This window comes from Durio zibethinus, chromosome 15 (genome assembly GCF_047325235.1).
Source record: "Durio zibethinus cultivar Kanyao isolate XHJ-2024 chromosome 15, ASM4732523v1, whole genome shotgun sequence".
NCBI classification, from domain to species: Eukaryota; Viridiplantae; Streptophyta; class Magnoliopsida; order Malvales; family Malvaceae; genus Durio; species Durio zibethinus.
The window spans coordinates 8,948,852-8,963,974 of NC_143176.1; the positions used below are offsets into that span (position 1 = coordinate 8,948,852).

The window sequence follows — 15,123 nt, forward strand, 5'->3', positions numbered from 1 at the left end:
TAAGGAATGAAATATCCCATTTAAGGCAAAAAGATTAAAAGTACCTTTATTAGGAAATAAAGATTTTATTTTACACTGGTGCAAGAAAAAACTCCTCTTATCATGTACGTAAGCATAACTTTTATTTAAGTAATAATTATAACTTATGATGGTGTTTTTGTTAAATCATTGAAAATTTTCAAATCTAGAAACCACTTAATTGAAGATTTTCAATGAATAAATGTTGAAAATGCTAAGAAGTTTTGAGAATGTGTTTGGATGAGCATTTGGAAGGGAATTTCATTTCAAAAAAGATTTTTAAAATCCAAAAGTGAATTTATTTGTTTGGGTAAAACTAAGAGAAATTTTCATGAGAGATTTCTCTCTTGAAATTCTATCAAAAGATTTGATTTTTCAAAAAGGTTAATAACATGAATGACCTCTAAACTATAGTAAACTACTTAATATGATACCTAAACTTTAAAAATGTTAACTAAAATGGTACTCAGCTATAACAAGATTAGTTTCAAATGATGACACGTGAGAGATAAATAACTTTTCAAGTATCACATCAATTAATAAATTTATAGTTTAGATACTAAATATAAAATTTTTTAAAATTCATATACCACATTGAACATTTCACTATGGTAGCATTTGATATCATTTTCAAGATCACCATGGTAATGTAATTATCAAAGTGATCTTATCACTCATGTTTTAAAATCACTTTGTTTGGTTAACAACTATTAATCCATAAGAATTAAAGATCATCGTATTTGGTATTACTAAAAACTGAACATTGTTTTATTTAACAGTACGAAAATAACCATGCATATTGTAATAATGATATAAATTAGTGATTTTAATGTTGTTTAAAGATAATAATTTATAAATATAGTAATATTTTATTTATCTTATAATAAATATTATTAATTATTAAATTAAAATTTATTATTTATTAGGTAAACTAATTTTTATAATATAACTTATGTAAAAATATTTGAATTAGAAAATAAAACTAATCTATTAAAACCATAATAAAATAAAACAAAAAGATTATTTTATATATAAACTATTAAAAAATTAAAAAAAAAAACACTCACACACATAAAATTTATTTTTGAATGCGTTACAATGAATATTAGTTTGAAAATATAAAAAGCTATAATATAAATTACAAATTTAAAAGGCAATAAGTTTTTAATTAATATATTAAATGTACAATATTGACTATTATTAATTTTTACATATCAATTCACTTTGATGATAAAAAGTTTCCTATCATTTTAAATGAGAATTAAATCACTTTTCAAAATAGTAATCTGATCACTCTTTGTGGTCAAAAATCACTACTATGTACGATCATCGAGTGCTCATCAAATATGATGATTTAATCACCAAGTGTAGGTAATATAGTTTTTGGAATGATCACTCATATCAAACACTGCTTGTAATTTATAGGTCATTCATACTATTAACCCTTCTCAAATTCTTGTAAATCTCACATATTTTTACTACACATCGCCCACCATAAAATACTAAACTTTAAAAAATAAAATATTATTTTATTTAACTTTACTATATTTTTTTTATCTTTTTTTTCATAATATTAATAATATCTATACATTTTTACAAATATAATGATACCTATATTACATATATATATATATATGTATTGTATTTTTATTTTATTACTATTTTTTATCTTATCAAATTTCAATAGACTAAATTTTCTTTTAAAAAATATTTATCCAAACAAACCAATTACAATTATTAGTATTTTGAAATGATGTATTTTAAAATGCCCTCATTACAAATTTTTTCAAAATTTTAAAATTCGTCATCTAAACGCACGGTTAGCTACTTAATTTATTAAGTAGACTTTATTTAAAGGAATAAAATGTTATTTAATTACAATAATTTAGTATTATTTCCTTTTAACAATTTATTCTTTCTTTTTTAACTTTTATCAATTGAAAATAATCATAAAATTATATATCATATAAAAAATTAATAAAAATTTTACTAAACATTTAATTTTCAATTGCATAACAAGCAATTTTTATATCATAAATTTACTATCTAAAATTTCTTGACCTAAAATTTCAGTCATTTCTGCTTTCCTCTTTAGTACTTTTTTTTGAAGGCAAAATACTTTAGTCTTAAGTAATTGACTAGCTTAGCGTAGCGTTGTAACTAAATAATGCATATAAAAACAAACCAAGAAAACAGGAAACAAATTAAGAGTTTATAAGATAATAAACTATACATTTATTTATAGGTGCAATATTATCATTTTAATAAATATATATTTTATTTAGTTTCATAATTATTATATCAAAATTTAAAAGAAATGAAAATCTAATCGATTTTACCCCCCAAAAAATATAAAGATAGATTAACGAAACGGGCATGTAATTTTGGGAACATAGTATATATTTTAATTTTTATGGATTTATTAGGGTGAACAATTGACATTTATGATTTACATAGATTATTACATATATATTAAATATTAAAATTTTTATAATATTATATTCAAATTAAATTCCTTCACCTTTTATCAATTAATTTTTATATTTAATATAATGTAAGAGACCGAGTTTCATTATATTATTTTTATCTCTTACTCCTTTCAAGTTTATTATTTAATAAACTTTTATCTATGCATTTACGTAATAGGAACATTTTAAAGTGGCATCGGAACTTTTTATAGTTTGTTGGTAAACTATTGCTGACCGTTAGTTGTTCAATTTGTTTCTTACCATTTTTTTTTCTTATAATCATCAATTTCATACATGACCATAAAATAAATCTACATTGTTTCGAGTTTCCACATTTTTTTTATCACTTTATATATAAAATATCGTTTATAAGCACTAAAAGAAAAAGTTTAGAATTTAAGATTATTCTTTAATAACATAAAATTAAGAAATCCAAGGTTAAATTAAATCCTAGAAGCATTTACTAATAGAAAATAAAGTTAAAAAAAAAGGGCAAAATGTCACATATTTTTTGTATCGCTTAATTATCAAACTATTTATTGGATCAAACTATACTAATAATTAGTAATTTTTTATAATGCGATTAAAGATATATTCAAGTTTTGTTAAGGTTATATTGCTCGGTACATTTGACATTTTATTCTTGCAAAAATTTTTATAAAAATAAAAAATATATCCAATAATTACTAGTAACTAGTTGACAGTTAACGCTCCAAATGATCTTTGAAATAGAGGAAAATATTTTAATATATATTTAAAATTTAAGAATTTAAGAATTTTAGTATTTAAATTATAAATTTATTAATTAATTTAATATTATTTTTAAATGATGAAAAATAAATATTTTTTAAATATATTTGAATTAATATATTAATAATTTAAATATTATATTATAAACTTTTAGAACTAAGATATCGAGGTCAATATTTTACTGCACTTGAAAAGACGATAACATTAATCCGACTAATAATTAATTAATTAAATTAATTACAATAAATGTGTTATATTAAATGAAAATAAATAAATTGGTTTTATGAAGGGTTTTTGCTAACACGTAAGAAACAGACTTGCTATTTCTCTCTTTTTTTTTTTTTCACCGTCTAAAACAAGCAAGAGAGAGAAACTGAAAACTGAATATTGCTCAAAGGAAGCAGCTCCGTTTCTCTCTCTTTCTTGTTGCAATGATTTTCATCTCCCAACCCAAATCCAAATGTAACTCTTTCCCTTTTGTTTTAATTGTTTTCTTTCCTGTTAGTTTATCTTTTTGTTTGTAAAAAGTTAATTTTAAGGTCAAGCATTTGGAAAAGTTGGTTGATTGCAAGAAATGAGCAAAGGGATTGTAAAGGAAGAAGCGGCGTCGTCGTCTGGTGTTGTGTCGGCCGAGAACCGTCCTTTTGGTAGTCTGAGAGGCGTCCAATGGCGTATTAATCTCGGGATTATACCTTCTTCTTCAATTGATGATCTACGCAGAGTAACTGCTGATTCTCGCCGAAGGTAATCATTTCTTCTTTGTTTTCTTTCGTTTTTTCTTAAAAAAGATTTAACATCTCGATAAAATTGTAAATTTGATGTAATTTGGATCTTCTTTTCTTGTACAGACTACCAAAATTTGGTCTTTTTCGTTTTCTAATTTTAAATCCATAATTATTTTTTATAGCTTTTATTTTGATTTTGTTATGAAGCATTTCATCTGATTATAGCTTAAAATTTATATAAAATAAGAACTTTGTGTCTCTGGGTTTTCAAAGGATTTTACTTTTCTTTGTTTCCTGTTCAGATTATTTCAAAGCTTTTTTTCATTAAATTGCAATTGATCAATGATCCGGGGAAAGTTTTTTCTCTAGAATAAGAAAACAAAAGGAGAAATGTAGCAATTGATTTAGGTTTTTTTCTCTTTTTTTTTTTTCATTTTTTTTTAATTAAAAACTAACCTTTATAGCTTCAAATATCTGATTTTATGATAACTTAGATATGCTGGGTTGAGAAGGCAGCTGCTAGTGGATCCACATGTTCCCAAGGATGGAGTATGTGATTCCCTTGATCTTTTCATGGACAATCCGCTCTCACAAAACCCAGGTAATTTTAATGTTTTTTCTTTCTCTTGTTGCAGCACTTCCATTTTACTTCACTATTGACTAAACACTTGCATTGCTGATTCGTCGGCTTTTGTTTTAATTCGTACTATTGTTTTTACCCTGCTATGTTATCTTGATTAATGTTAAATTTATATGGACAGTGTTTATGGGTCCAATGTCGTAGTTGCACAAAAAAGGGAGACTAATCAATCACTTTTCCTACCTTTCCACCCTATCCTTGCTGGTTGGTTTTGAAGCCAGGACTACCGATCTTTGTCAATGGAAAATTAGATTGTTGTATATGTTAGGAATATCCTTCTATGAGCAAATTTACTATGGTTTCACCCTATTTCATGTCCCTTTTTTAAATTGTTTGCTTGCTTGATTTGTATTGAAGCAATAGCTAATTCTTCATGCAGACAGCATATGGGGTCGATTCTTTCGGAATGCTGAGCTGGAAAAAATGGTTGACCAGGATTTATCACGATTATATCCAGAACATGGAAGCTACTTCCAGACTCCTGGATGCCAGGGAATGTTGAGACGAATATTGTTGCTGTGGTGCCTTAGACACCCAGAGTGTGGTTATAGACAAGGTATTTTCTTAAGTGCTCTGCATGCATGCATTATTAGTTTTCATTCTATCATATTGTAGATTTTGGAAAATTAAATCATCAATGCATAGCAACCCCAATTATTAAATGCATTTCAAGAGTTTGAATCGCAATTTTTTTTTTCCTGGTAAGACACAAAAGTAACACGTTTGCTTATCACCTTACATAAAGGCTAGTTGGAGCAGATAATGCAAATTTCATTCTGTAGTATGAAATGACAATGCTATTGGAATTTGGAACATAATATCCAGAGTCAAATAACTTGTAATTCTTGCCATATTAATATGAGAGGCATCAAGCTGGCTCTTTATATATTTCTCTTTTCTGCTTATTTGTAGGAATGCATGAACTCTTGGCTCCTCTGCTGTATGTTCTTCATGTTGACGTTGAGCGTCTTTCAGAAGTGCGAAAGCTTTATGAAGACCATTTCAATGACAAATTTGATGGATTGTCATTTGAAGAAAATGATGTCGCATATAATTTTGATTTTACGAAGTTTTTAGATTCCATGGAAGATGAGATTGGATCTCAAGGTAATTCAAAGAAAGTTAGGAGCCTTGATGAGCTTGATCCTGAGATACAGGCCATCGTATTGCTAAGTGATGCTTACGGAGCTGAAGGTGAACTTGGTATTGTCTTGTCTGAGAAATTCATGGAACATGATGCCTACTGTATGTTTGATGCTTTGATGAGTGGGGTATGTGGTTCAGTTGCTATGGCAGATTTTTTTGCTACGTCTCCTGCAGCTGAGTCCCACAGTGGCTTATCGCCTGTCATTGAAGCCTCGGCTGCCTTATATCATTTACTTTCAATTGTTGATTCATCTCTACATAGCCATCTTGTTGAGCTCGGTGTTGAACCCCAGTATTTTGCACTTCGCTGGTTGCGTGTTTTATTTGGACGGGAGTTTTCACTTCAAGATCTCTTAGTTGTATGGGATGAGATCTTCGTCGCAGATAATAGCCCGCCCAATAAAGACTCTGAAGATGATGAGATTGCCAGTTTTAGAACACTCAATTCACACCGCGGAGCATTAATCTCTTCTATGGCAGTCTCTATGATACTTTACCTGAGATCTTCCTTGCTTGCCACTGAAAATGCAACTTCTTGTCTTCAGAGACTCTTGAATTTTCCAGAGAATATAAATCTGAAAAAACTTATATCAAAGGCTAAGTCACTGCAAATTCTTGCTTTGGATTCTAACATCTCATCCTTGTCATCTAAATTTGGTGGGGCTTACAACCGCAGCAAATCTTCGGTTAGTGGTCACAATCTTTCATCTGATCCTGTTTTTCCAAAAACTCCTCTAAGCCTGGTGCCTGACAGCTACTGGGAAGAAAAGTGGAGAGTACTGCATAAGGCAGAGGAACTAAGGCAAAATAGTTTAGGAACGCAAACTCCGAGCAGGAAAAAGAGATGGTCAGAAAAAGTAAAGCTGGGCCTATCTAGAACTGAATCTGACCCATCAGCTGCAAAAGCAGAGAAATGCGAAAAGAACCACAGGTCATTGGTTAGGCATTGTTTGCTTGAAGACTTGTCGCAGCAACTTTGTTTGGAGGAAGATGCTAAAAAAGGAGGCTGTTTTGATGCTTCTAATTCAGAGGACCATCATTCTATGGAAGTTCAGGTGGAGGGACAAAATGGTACAAACAAAGAGTCTATTTGCACAGCTGAGGAGAGGTGTGAGAGTGGAAGTGGAACTGTTGTCAGTGATGAAAACTTTATCTTTTCTGACCCAGCAAGTCCTGACCATGAAAATGACACAGAAAAAAGTAGTGTTGCATCAAATTTATCCATAGATGAAAATGATGATCACCAGCAAGGTTACCCAGAAGTTTCACCTCTGCCTGTTTCCCTTGCTCCTGATGACATCTCTCTAAAATCTCTGCATAAGAATGAATCTTCAGGGAAGATTGTCTCAGCTACAAAGGAGCGAAGGCATCTTTTAGGTAAATTCCAGTGGTTTTGGAAGTTTGGGCAATACGTCAGTGAGGAGACATCTGATAAAGGAGGTAACCAAGACGCTACAAATTCTCCAAATTGCAATAGCAAGAGCAGTACAACAGACTCATCTACTGATGGTGCTTCTCATAGTTTGTCTTCCACCAACAAAGGAGATGCTGTGGACCAGAATATGATGGGCACATTGAAGAATCTTGGGCAGTCTATGCTTGAACACATTCAGGTAGTATTTTGGTTTTTGTAACCGTGCAGAGCTTCAATCTATTGAAGGAAAATGTTTTATTGTTGAATAGAACAGTCTATAAGAGTAAGTTTAATGAAAACATGAAGCTGAGCTTTCAAAATTGAAGTGAAGTTGCAGAACATGTGAAGAATGTTGTATAGAATTTGATGTGTAGTCTTTATGGAAAGTTTGTGGATAGGTGTTGTAGATCAGCCTTACATGCATGATTAATCTACTAGTTGAAAATGATTTTGGTATTTAGAGAGAATGGGAATTATATCAAGCATAACTGATGATTGGTGGTTTCTTTTCTATTAGTACATTTTAGATACCTCCAGTTTCATGTCCCGCTCGTATTCCTAATATCTTGCTTTCAGACGTTCTCTTAACTTGCCTTAATCCTATTTGGAAGATGAGGGACAGATAAACAGGAGATATTGCAAATCTGTTTGCTTTTGTTCCAAAGTATATCTTTAACATGTAAAATTTTCTTTGATTTGGTTCCTTCAATCTTTAAACGACCATATTTCATTGGCAGGTTCTTGAGTCAGTTTTCCTGCAAGATGGAGGTCAGGTGGGATCGTTAGACAACTTCTCTAAAAACATTCTAGTTGGCAAAGGACAAGTTACAGCAATGACAGCTCTCAAGGAGCTTCGGAAGGTCAGCAACCTTCTATCAGAGATGTGAGATTTATTCTATTTATTAAATCCTGTATGTACTTTTTTGTACTTACCATTTTTTTAGTGCAAATAAAACAGTATTATTGGTTTCTTTACTCTGTATATTGTCTCATAATCTAAATCTTGTCTGTGTCTGAGATCATAAGGGATGTAAATATGCATTTTCTGTTGTTATCTCATTGAATTTTTGAAAGCATAATGATGCCCACAAGCGTAGCTTTTCCTGCCAAGGTTTCCTGTGTCACCTGGAAAGTTTAGCTTGGTGGCGGGTTTTGATCAGAGCTACTTTTCTACAATCCTTTCCTTGCAGAGTTGTAAATCAGTCTAAGATATAACCAAAACTGTTGTTTTCTCCCATCTCTCCTCCTTGTTCTGAAATATCTAACATTCCCAAAAAGTTATGAAAATAATTGTTTTTTCTTCTCTTTAACTTTGTAATATGAACCACGACAATATTAGCCACCACAAACCAGATAACGGTGAGACCCTAAACTTTTTTTTAAAAAAAGTGGGTGAAGCTTTAAATTTAATTAATTTATTTCATACAACCACTTTTAAAAAATATAGTAAAATCTAACCGAAGTCTAAATTTCAACAACTAATTTTCTTTTCCTCAAGTTACGACATCGTTTATGAAAAAATAATAAGAATAACGGTGGGCAATTATTTTTTTTTCTTGGTTTGGGCAAATGCATTCGAGATTCATATTTTGACACGAGTAAACAATGAAGATATCTCGTAAGCAAATTATCCAAAAAAAAAATAAAGATATAGTAAGAAATAACAGCAATGACCCCACTCCGTCAAGAAAAGATCATCCACCCATAAAAGAAGATCCAATCCCTCTTATACCCAAAACTGCACAAGACAAAAAGCATGCCCCCTATTTATAAACCACAACAGAAAGGCCTCTTACAGAGGACCATATTCAAAAAGCCATAATTACCGAGAACCACGCGATGACTGCGCTGCTAAGTGTTATAGTAGTACATAAAATAATCAATTTCTTTCTTTTTTTTTTTTTTTTTGCATTTATTTCCAAGGAAAAGTTAAAGAACAATTTTGCCTGCAATTGAATTGGTTCAGAAGGCTTAGTCATTCGCTAAAGTATGATGTATTCTATGTTTGTGAAAGCCTGGAAGAAGGGACTAAAGTATGATCTATTCTAAGTTGTGAAAGCCTGGCAGAAGGGACGTGATGAAGCCAAAGACAATCATCTGGATTTCCTTAACAATTCCCCACCAGTGATTACCGCCATTTTCTAAACCAGGGTCTGCCGCATTCTCATTCTCAACCACCCGATTGCCATCATCTGCTGGCCGGTTCTCATTCTCTGCTCCTGCTTGTCCCTCTGATCCAAGATACAAGGTTATATATATAATGGGCATGTAGAATCACAATCAAATATTGTGCAAAGTATAGTTTAAAACATTTCTCTAATCTTCTCTCAGCATGCAAGAATCAACACTTTGTGATGCTACACAGTAAAATTATGTTTTGTGTGCATATAAGCTGTGCAAGGTTAGCGGTTATCCACATGTGAGACGTGTTGCATGAACTTAACCACATAACTAAGTGTAGCCATTAATTGCTAGATTGCATGTCTAACTAGGAAGTTTAGTCAGGATTTAAGTTTGTTGTTTATCGCTCCATTTGTTATTATCTTGGTTTACAAGTGATAATTATCTTGACAATAAGCTGGTTCTATAAAAGACCAGCTGTTCATTTTAGTAGGAGTAAGTTTAATTCTAATAAAATCTCTAAAGGTTGACTTCCTTTAAAAGCATTTATTTTCAGTTTCTTCCTTTTTATCCAGCACACATCAAACTAGATCTTTCAAATGCATATGAACACAGCTATCTGGGATGATGCAGGATTCAATAAAGCAATTGAATAGTATTGTTTTATCACAACAATCGACAACTCGATGAACCTAAGCTTAATTTTGGAAATTATCATTAAAGAGACAATATTAATCTTGTTTTTTCATACAGAATTTCAAGAATTCATTATATAATTTTTAGTTAGTATAGCAAAAAGATGCATGCAAGCAATGAAGTCTAACCTCCTCCCCCCCCCCCAAAAAAAAAAAAAGAACAGAATGAAATGGCTGGATGGGTTTCAGTTCACATTAAAATAAACCAAAAAAATTTACCAGCCAAAGCAGCATTTTCATTGCCCTGCCTTCCAGCAGCAGGAACATTCTCTGCTCTGGCAGCAGGCCTCGGTGGATGAGGAGGAGCAGCTGCCCTCTGCATGCCTTGTGAAAGCCACCTTATCAACGGTGTAAGAGCTCCAGTTTGATATCTGCAGAAAACCAATGTATTAAGTCAGCTTCCAGTGTTAAATTGAAAAGTATAGAGAAAACAAAAGAGACAACAGAAATGACATCAACTTTAGAATTTAGAATACTGAACAGAAACATTTGTCTTTGTTAATCTCGATAAATTAAAACCTAGAAAAAAAATTAAACTGGAAGTGAAAAGGTAAATAGAACCACCCAACATCATAGTTTTCCTTTCATTATTTGAAAAAGCTGCATCTCACCCATTAAACAGTCTAATGCAATTAGTGAAGCATAGTTGGTGATTCGAATGACAGAAATGCCCCACTTCACCCAGCCCCCAAAAGAAAGGATCACAATCTTTGTTTAAAGCAAAAAATCACACCCTTCTCCAGAAAAAGACCTCTTCTCAAAACCTCACTAACACCAAGGACCCATCAAGCCACTGCAATCCAATCAGTACAAAGATGGTCAAAAACAGGTTTCTGGAACTTATATCTAGCTATAAGGTGAAAAGAGAGTAAACTAAAGGGAAAGTGGGATCTGAGTTAGGGATTTCACTGCATCATTGCATTGTTTATAATCCAAAATTTCCAATATTCCCTTTTTCCTTCAGTTCAATAAATTGGGTTGCTAGAGCTTCAGGCATAGGGATGGTTTTGCACCATAGTATTTGTGATTTCTTTTTTCTTGAGGGATAAAAGAACAGGTATTCAATTTCTAACAGAAAAGCATGAGAGAGTTAAAAGCAAGCTTCAACAGATGAAAGAAGCAGAAAGAGTGGAAAAATGAAGGTAACAAGAAAGAAGAAATGAAAGATGGACAGTAGAGAGACAGTTTATATACTTGTAAATGTTCCACAACTTACACAACCAAACAATCAACTAACAGAAAATGATCTAAGAAAAAACAATTACATCCCCATCTTGAAGAAATGCATCCAAATAATTTGGTAAATAGCAGTTCTGATGCACAGAACAGTCTTAAAGTTAAAAGCAATCCGAAGTTTAGATACTTACAAATAGACAAGTGAAGCAAAGAACACAAGGACAGCCAGCCTCTGTCTAGATCCATCTTGGTTGAACAAAAACATTACAGCTGCTAGCTTAAGTAGAAGCAACCAATCCAGCTGAAATGCAATTTGGAATCTTCTTACAACAACTTGTCTTGGAGGTCCTGCCTGCTGCTGTTGACGTTGCGGTTGTGCTCCTTGCCCTTGCTCCTCAACTGCTGCCCCTGCCTCCGTCACAGGCCGACTATTAATGAAAAACATGCAGCACAGTAAGACAAACAGCTATCATTAACAAATTTAATGTTGCTTATAATCCGATTTACCACAAAGATATGCATCATTGTTGCGATTCCTCTCACTCGAAAACCTCAGAAGTCAACTAAAATTGTTTAGTTACTAGAATACTTTTGTGTCATCGCATTCTACCAATAGCAATATCCTTGATATATTGAGCTAATTTAACCAAATCCAGCAATATTTTTAAAGTACATTAACAAATAATTTCCCAACACAGCCAGATTAAGACGATTTTTCTGCCTCTATGAATTTCAAACATCAAAGGCAAACCTGTCACTCAAAATAGGATGCAGCTAGGGAACTAAAAGGATTAATATACATTTTAGGGCACCAAAACAAATGAGATGACAAGCTTTGTGATCTTATATCTTCTACCATATATGTTACACCTTTTAAGGAATAAAAGGTGACAGGAATTTAGACTAGTTTGACTAACGCCAGACCTAAACCTAGCAAAGACAACATCAATAGGTTAAAAGGAACAATAATGAAAGGTAATGATAAACAGCATAAGATGACCAATTAAGCGAATTTAGGTGCTTAATGAACTGAAACATTTAGTAAAAGCATTTAATAAAAGTGCCATGTGGTACCACTTCATGGGAAACAAATAATTTTATCACAATGGCCATAATAGTGGGATCCAATGTAGCGTTGCTAACGATCAGTTAATTAAATCATAATTTTGCAAAAACTGAAATAACTGCAATTGAGAAAAACAATAACTGAATTTTTTAGGTTAACAAGCTTCATTTGAAAAACTGAAAAATTGTTCAAGGCCTAAACACATGAATTTGATGTACAACTAATATGGAAAGATTTTATGAAACAATGTGTGAAATAAGTAAACAACCAAAGGTTGGCCTCATGGTTGTTAACCCTCAGAAGGGTAAGGTCCAGGGCCCTGCCCCTTGGACTTCCTCATATGTGCCAAAGAAAAAAGGTGAAATTGGAGGGAAAAACGAAAGTCTATTAAAAATCAGAATCACATCAAATATAAGAAACAAAATACATCAAGGAAATGCACATGTTAGAAAATGGAGCCAAAAACATTAATAAATACCATGCTCCTCAAGAGCGGGAGTAAATGCAAAAGGAAGATGGAAATCAAAATAAGTGAAAAGCAAGCTAATTGAGAGCATTAGGAATTTGAATCGGCCATCTGAGATGGCTTTTCTTTTTGTGCAAGTTAGCAAATTCCTTTTCTTTCCACAATGGCAGAAAATCCCCTCCTGGAAATTGAATGTATACCTAAATTTGTGTTTCTTGAAAAAGTAATCTTTGGAAGAGACAATCAAATAAAGAAAGGAAGCAAAAAATATAGACAATAACAAAATCAGGCTCCGAATTGTTCAGCAATGGCAGCACCTCAAAAGCTTGTGATCAGTGTTGATGTGTAGTGATGATGAAAAGAAAGGTAACAAGCAAGTTATAGTGACAGGAACAAGAAGGTTACCAGGTTGAAACTTGAAATCTAAGGCAGAGCAATGATATGAGAAATACAAATCCAAAAGGGACTAAAATATTTGGGCTTGTGCATCAATTTTTTAAAAAAAATAACCAATCAATATAGCCACCATTTTAAACTCTTTTTCCAAAATCAACTGAATGAACTGACAACCCAATTTTTGGTGCTGGAGATTGGATGATTAAATAATTGTTTCGTTAATCACCTAACAGTGCTAACCCCGAATCCGATGGAATGATAGGAGATTATTTACCTAAGGGCAACGTCATCTAACAGAAGGTAGATGAAATACATAAATTTACAAAACCACAGATTTACTTACATAGGTAGATTATAGGTGAGAGGAATGAGATTGTTAGATGGAAGTCCAGCAATACGTCCCATAAATGGTATAGCAGGGACAGCATAAATTCCTGCCCCACGATTCGTCTGTTCCTGATTTTGCAATGAAGTTAAACCTGGGATAATTGCAGGATACATAACCGGAAACATCTGAAAATCACCATTTTGAAAAGCAGGAAGACCAGTGTATTCCGGAATCTGCAACAAAAAAAGCCATATAGAAACAGAGAATGAAGAAAAGAAAACTGCCAACACAAAACACTAATGAAGAATAATAACATTACAGAACTCTCATCCACAAAGTAAACTCTTTCTCCTCTTCAAAATACAAAAAAGAAAAATTTTAAAAGAAAGTTTTTGATAGACTAATTAAAACTAATTTTTAGTAATCACCAAATAGGAAAGTGCAAGGAGCGAGCCGAATTCGGTGTTGATTTAATTTTGTCAAATTTGGACTCTTCTATCACTTGGCTGGAAATTACTTGGAGTCCGAAGAAAAACTTTCTGAATTACGTAACGCGTGAAATGTCTTTAAAGACATAAAAGATCTAAATGCTCAAGCATCCCATTTAGCTACTAGATGACTGCAATGCACAAAAAGGTGTATCTCTTCATTTGCAGCCTTTACAACTGCACATTGTAATGCCATTTATCAAGCACTTACTAACACCATGACAGCAAGACCCCAGGTATCCCTCATAACTGGACACAAATAACATAGGCATCAAGGCCAAAAAAAAAAAAAAAGGTAATCCATCAGCTTCCCTCTTTCAACATGAAATAACCCATGTGGCAATCAACTAATGCTTGATACAAGTCCAGTATTAATTTGTTATCGCAAGACATATCAAAATGGTATCATCAGCCAATAATTTGCAAAATAATATAGATAAAACCCAGATCTCAAAAATTCATACACTCTAGATAAATCAAAACCATCATTTTATATACACTATAATGCAAACCATTTAATGATCTTGACTAAAATAGAAAAAGAAAAATCAATCCCGGAAGACAGATAAATTACCCGAGAGGTAAAAGAAAAAAAAATGAATGAAACTTTATTCTCAATCTCACAAAAAAAAAAAAACAAAAAAAAAGCAGATGCAGAAAACTGCAGTGACACAAATTAAAAAGCTAATATAATTGTAGGGATAAAAAAAAAAAAGAACTGAATAGGAAAACCTGGAATTTTTTTTCAGTGTCAGAGGAAGATCTTGGTTGTGAAGTAGATGGTGACGCTTCATATTCTTCAGCCATTACAGTTGGAATTCGAATCCACTTTGATGATCTAAGTTTCAAACAAGCAATAATATTGTGTTACAGCAAAGGCTTTTCTTTCCGAGGTTTTAAATTTTTATTACGTTGATTTTGTGCTGTCTTTCCCAATAGCAACGTGCCACGACTTTTGTAATTTTTTTTTAACAAATTTGTTTTTCTTTCTTTAGATCGAAATAACATTTTATCGGTTTCATTTTAATAATTCAAAAATCCAATTAATGAATTTCATTTAAAATAATCATTGAACCCAATCAAATTAAAATAACTAACTAAAATGATTAAAATCGACTTAATATCTATTGATTCGATCGATTTTAACTATTTAAAAAATATATAATTTATACATTATTACATAAAAGTTACTTTATATTTACATTCTATTAAATATTATATTAAAT

General features: G+C 31.8%; 2 protein-coding genes across 4 annotated transcripts; one reads left to right on the forward strand and one right to left on the reverse strand.

Moving 5' to 3' along the window:
• The first annotated feature begins 3,618 nt into the window (after positions 1-3,618).
• Positions 3,619-8,136, forward strand: LOC111301755 (uncharacterized). 2 transcript variants are annotated; one of them, XM_022897684.2, is made up of 6 exons: positions 3,619-3,698; positions 3,776-3,980; positions 4,456-4,562; positions 4,981-5,157; positions 5,514-7,360; positions 7,899-8,136. In XM_022897684.2, the coding sequence occupies exons 2-6, from the start codon at positions 3,811-3,813 to the stop codon at positions 8,046-8,048; spliced, it is 2,451 nt and encodes an 816-aa protein (XP_022753419.2). In that variant the 5' UTR covers positions 3,619-3,698; positions 3,776-3,810; the 3' UTR covers positions 8,049-8,136. The 2 variants fall into 2 exon arrangements, with proteins under 2 accessions (XP_022753419.2, XP_022753420.2); XM_022897685.2 differs by lacking the exon at positions 3,619-3,698 and adding an exon at positions 4,723-4,805 and having other exon boundaries at positions 3,781-3,980.
• Positions 8,137-9,027: 891 nt separating this feature from the next.
• Positions 9,028-14,785, reverse strand: LOC111301756 (uncharacterized). Of its 2 annotated transcripts, none has more exons than XM_022897686.2 (5): positions 14,630-14,785; positions 13,425-13,642; positions 11,345-11,581; positions 10,197-10,348; positions 9,028-9,392 (listed from the first exon to the last, which is right to left on the reverse strand). In XM_022897686.2, the coding sequence occupies exons 1-5, from the start codon at positions 14,702-14,704 to the stop codon at positions 9,202-9,204; spliced, it is 873 nt and encodes a 290-aa protein (XP_022753421.2). In that variant the 5' UTR covers positions 14,705-14,785; the 3' UTR covers positions 9,028-9,201. The 2 variants fall into 2 exon arrangements, with proteins under 2 accessions (XP_022753421.2, XP_089600697.1); XM_089744571.1 differs by lacking the exon at positions 14,630-14,785 and adding an exon at positions 13,838-13,965.
• Between the last annotated feature and the right edge of the window lie 338 nt (positions 14,786-15,123).

Bases quoted from the DNA above. Each gene is read 5' to 3' on its own strand.
- LOC111301755 (XM_022897684.2), top strand. From the start codon at position 3,811: ATGAGCAAAGGGATTGTAAAGGAAGAAGCGGCGTCGTCGTCTGGTGTT. The intron at 4,563-4,980 runs GTAATTTTAATG...TTCTTCATGCAG, and splicing joins TCCGCTCTCACAAAACCCAG to ACAGCATATGGGGTCGATTC. The intron at 7,361-7,898 runs GTAGTATTTTGG...TTTCATTGGCAG, and splicing joins CTATGCTTGAACACATTCAG to GTTCTTGAGTCAGTTTTCCT.
- LOC111301756 (XM_022897686.2), bottom strand. From the start codon at position 14,704: ATGGCTGAAGAATATGAAGCGTCACCATCTACTTCACAACCAAGATCT. The intron at 13,643-14,629 runs GTTTTCCTATTC...TTTTTGTTGCAG, and splicing joins ACACTGAAAAAAAATTCCAG to ATTCCGGAATACACTGGTCT. The intron at 10,349-11,344 runs GTAAGTATCTAA...GGTTTTCTGCAG, and splicing joins TTTGCTTCACTTGTCTATTT to ATATCAAACTGGAGCTCTTA.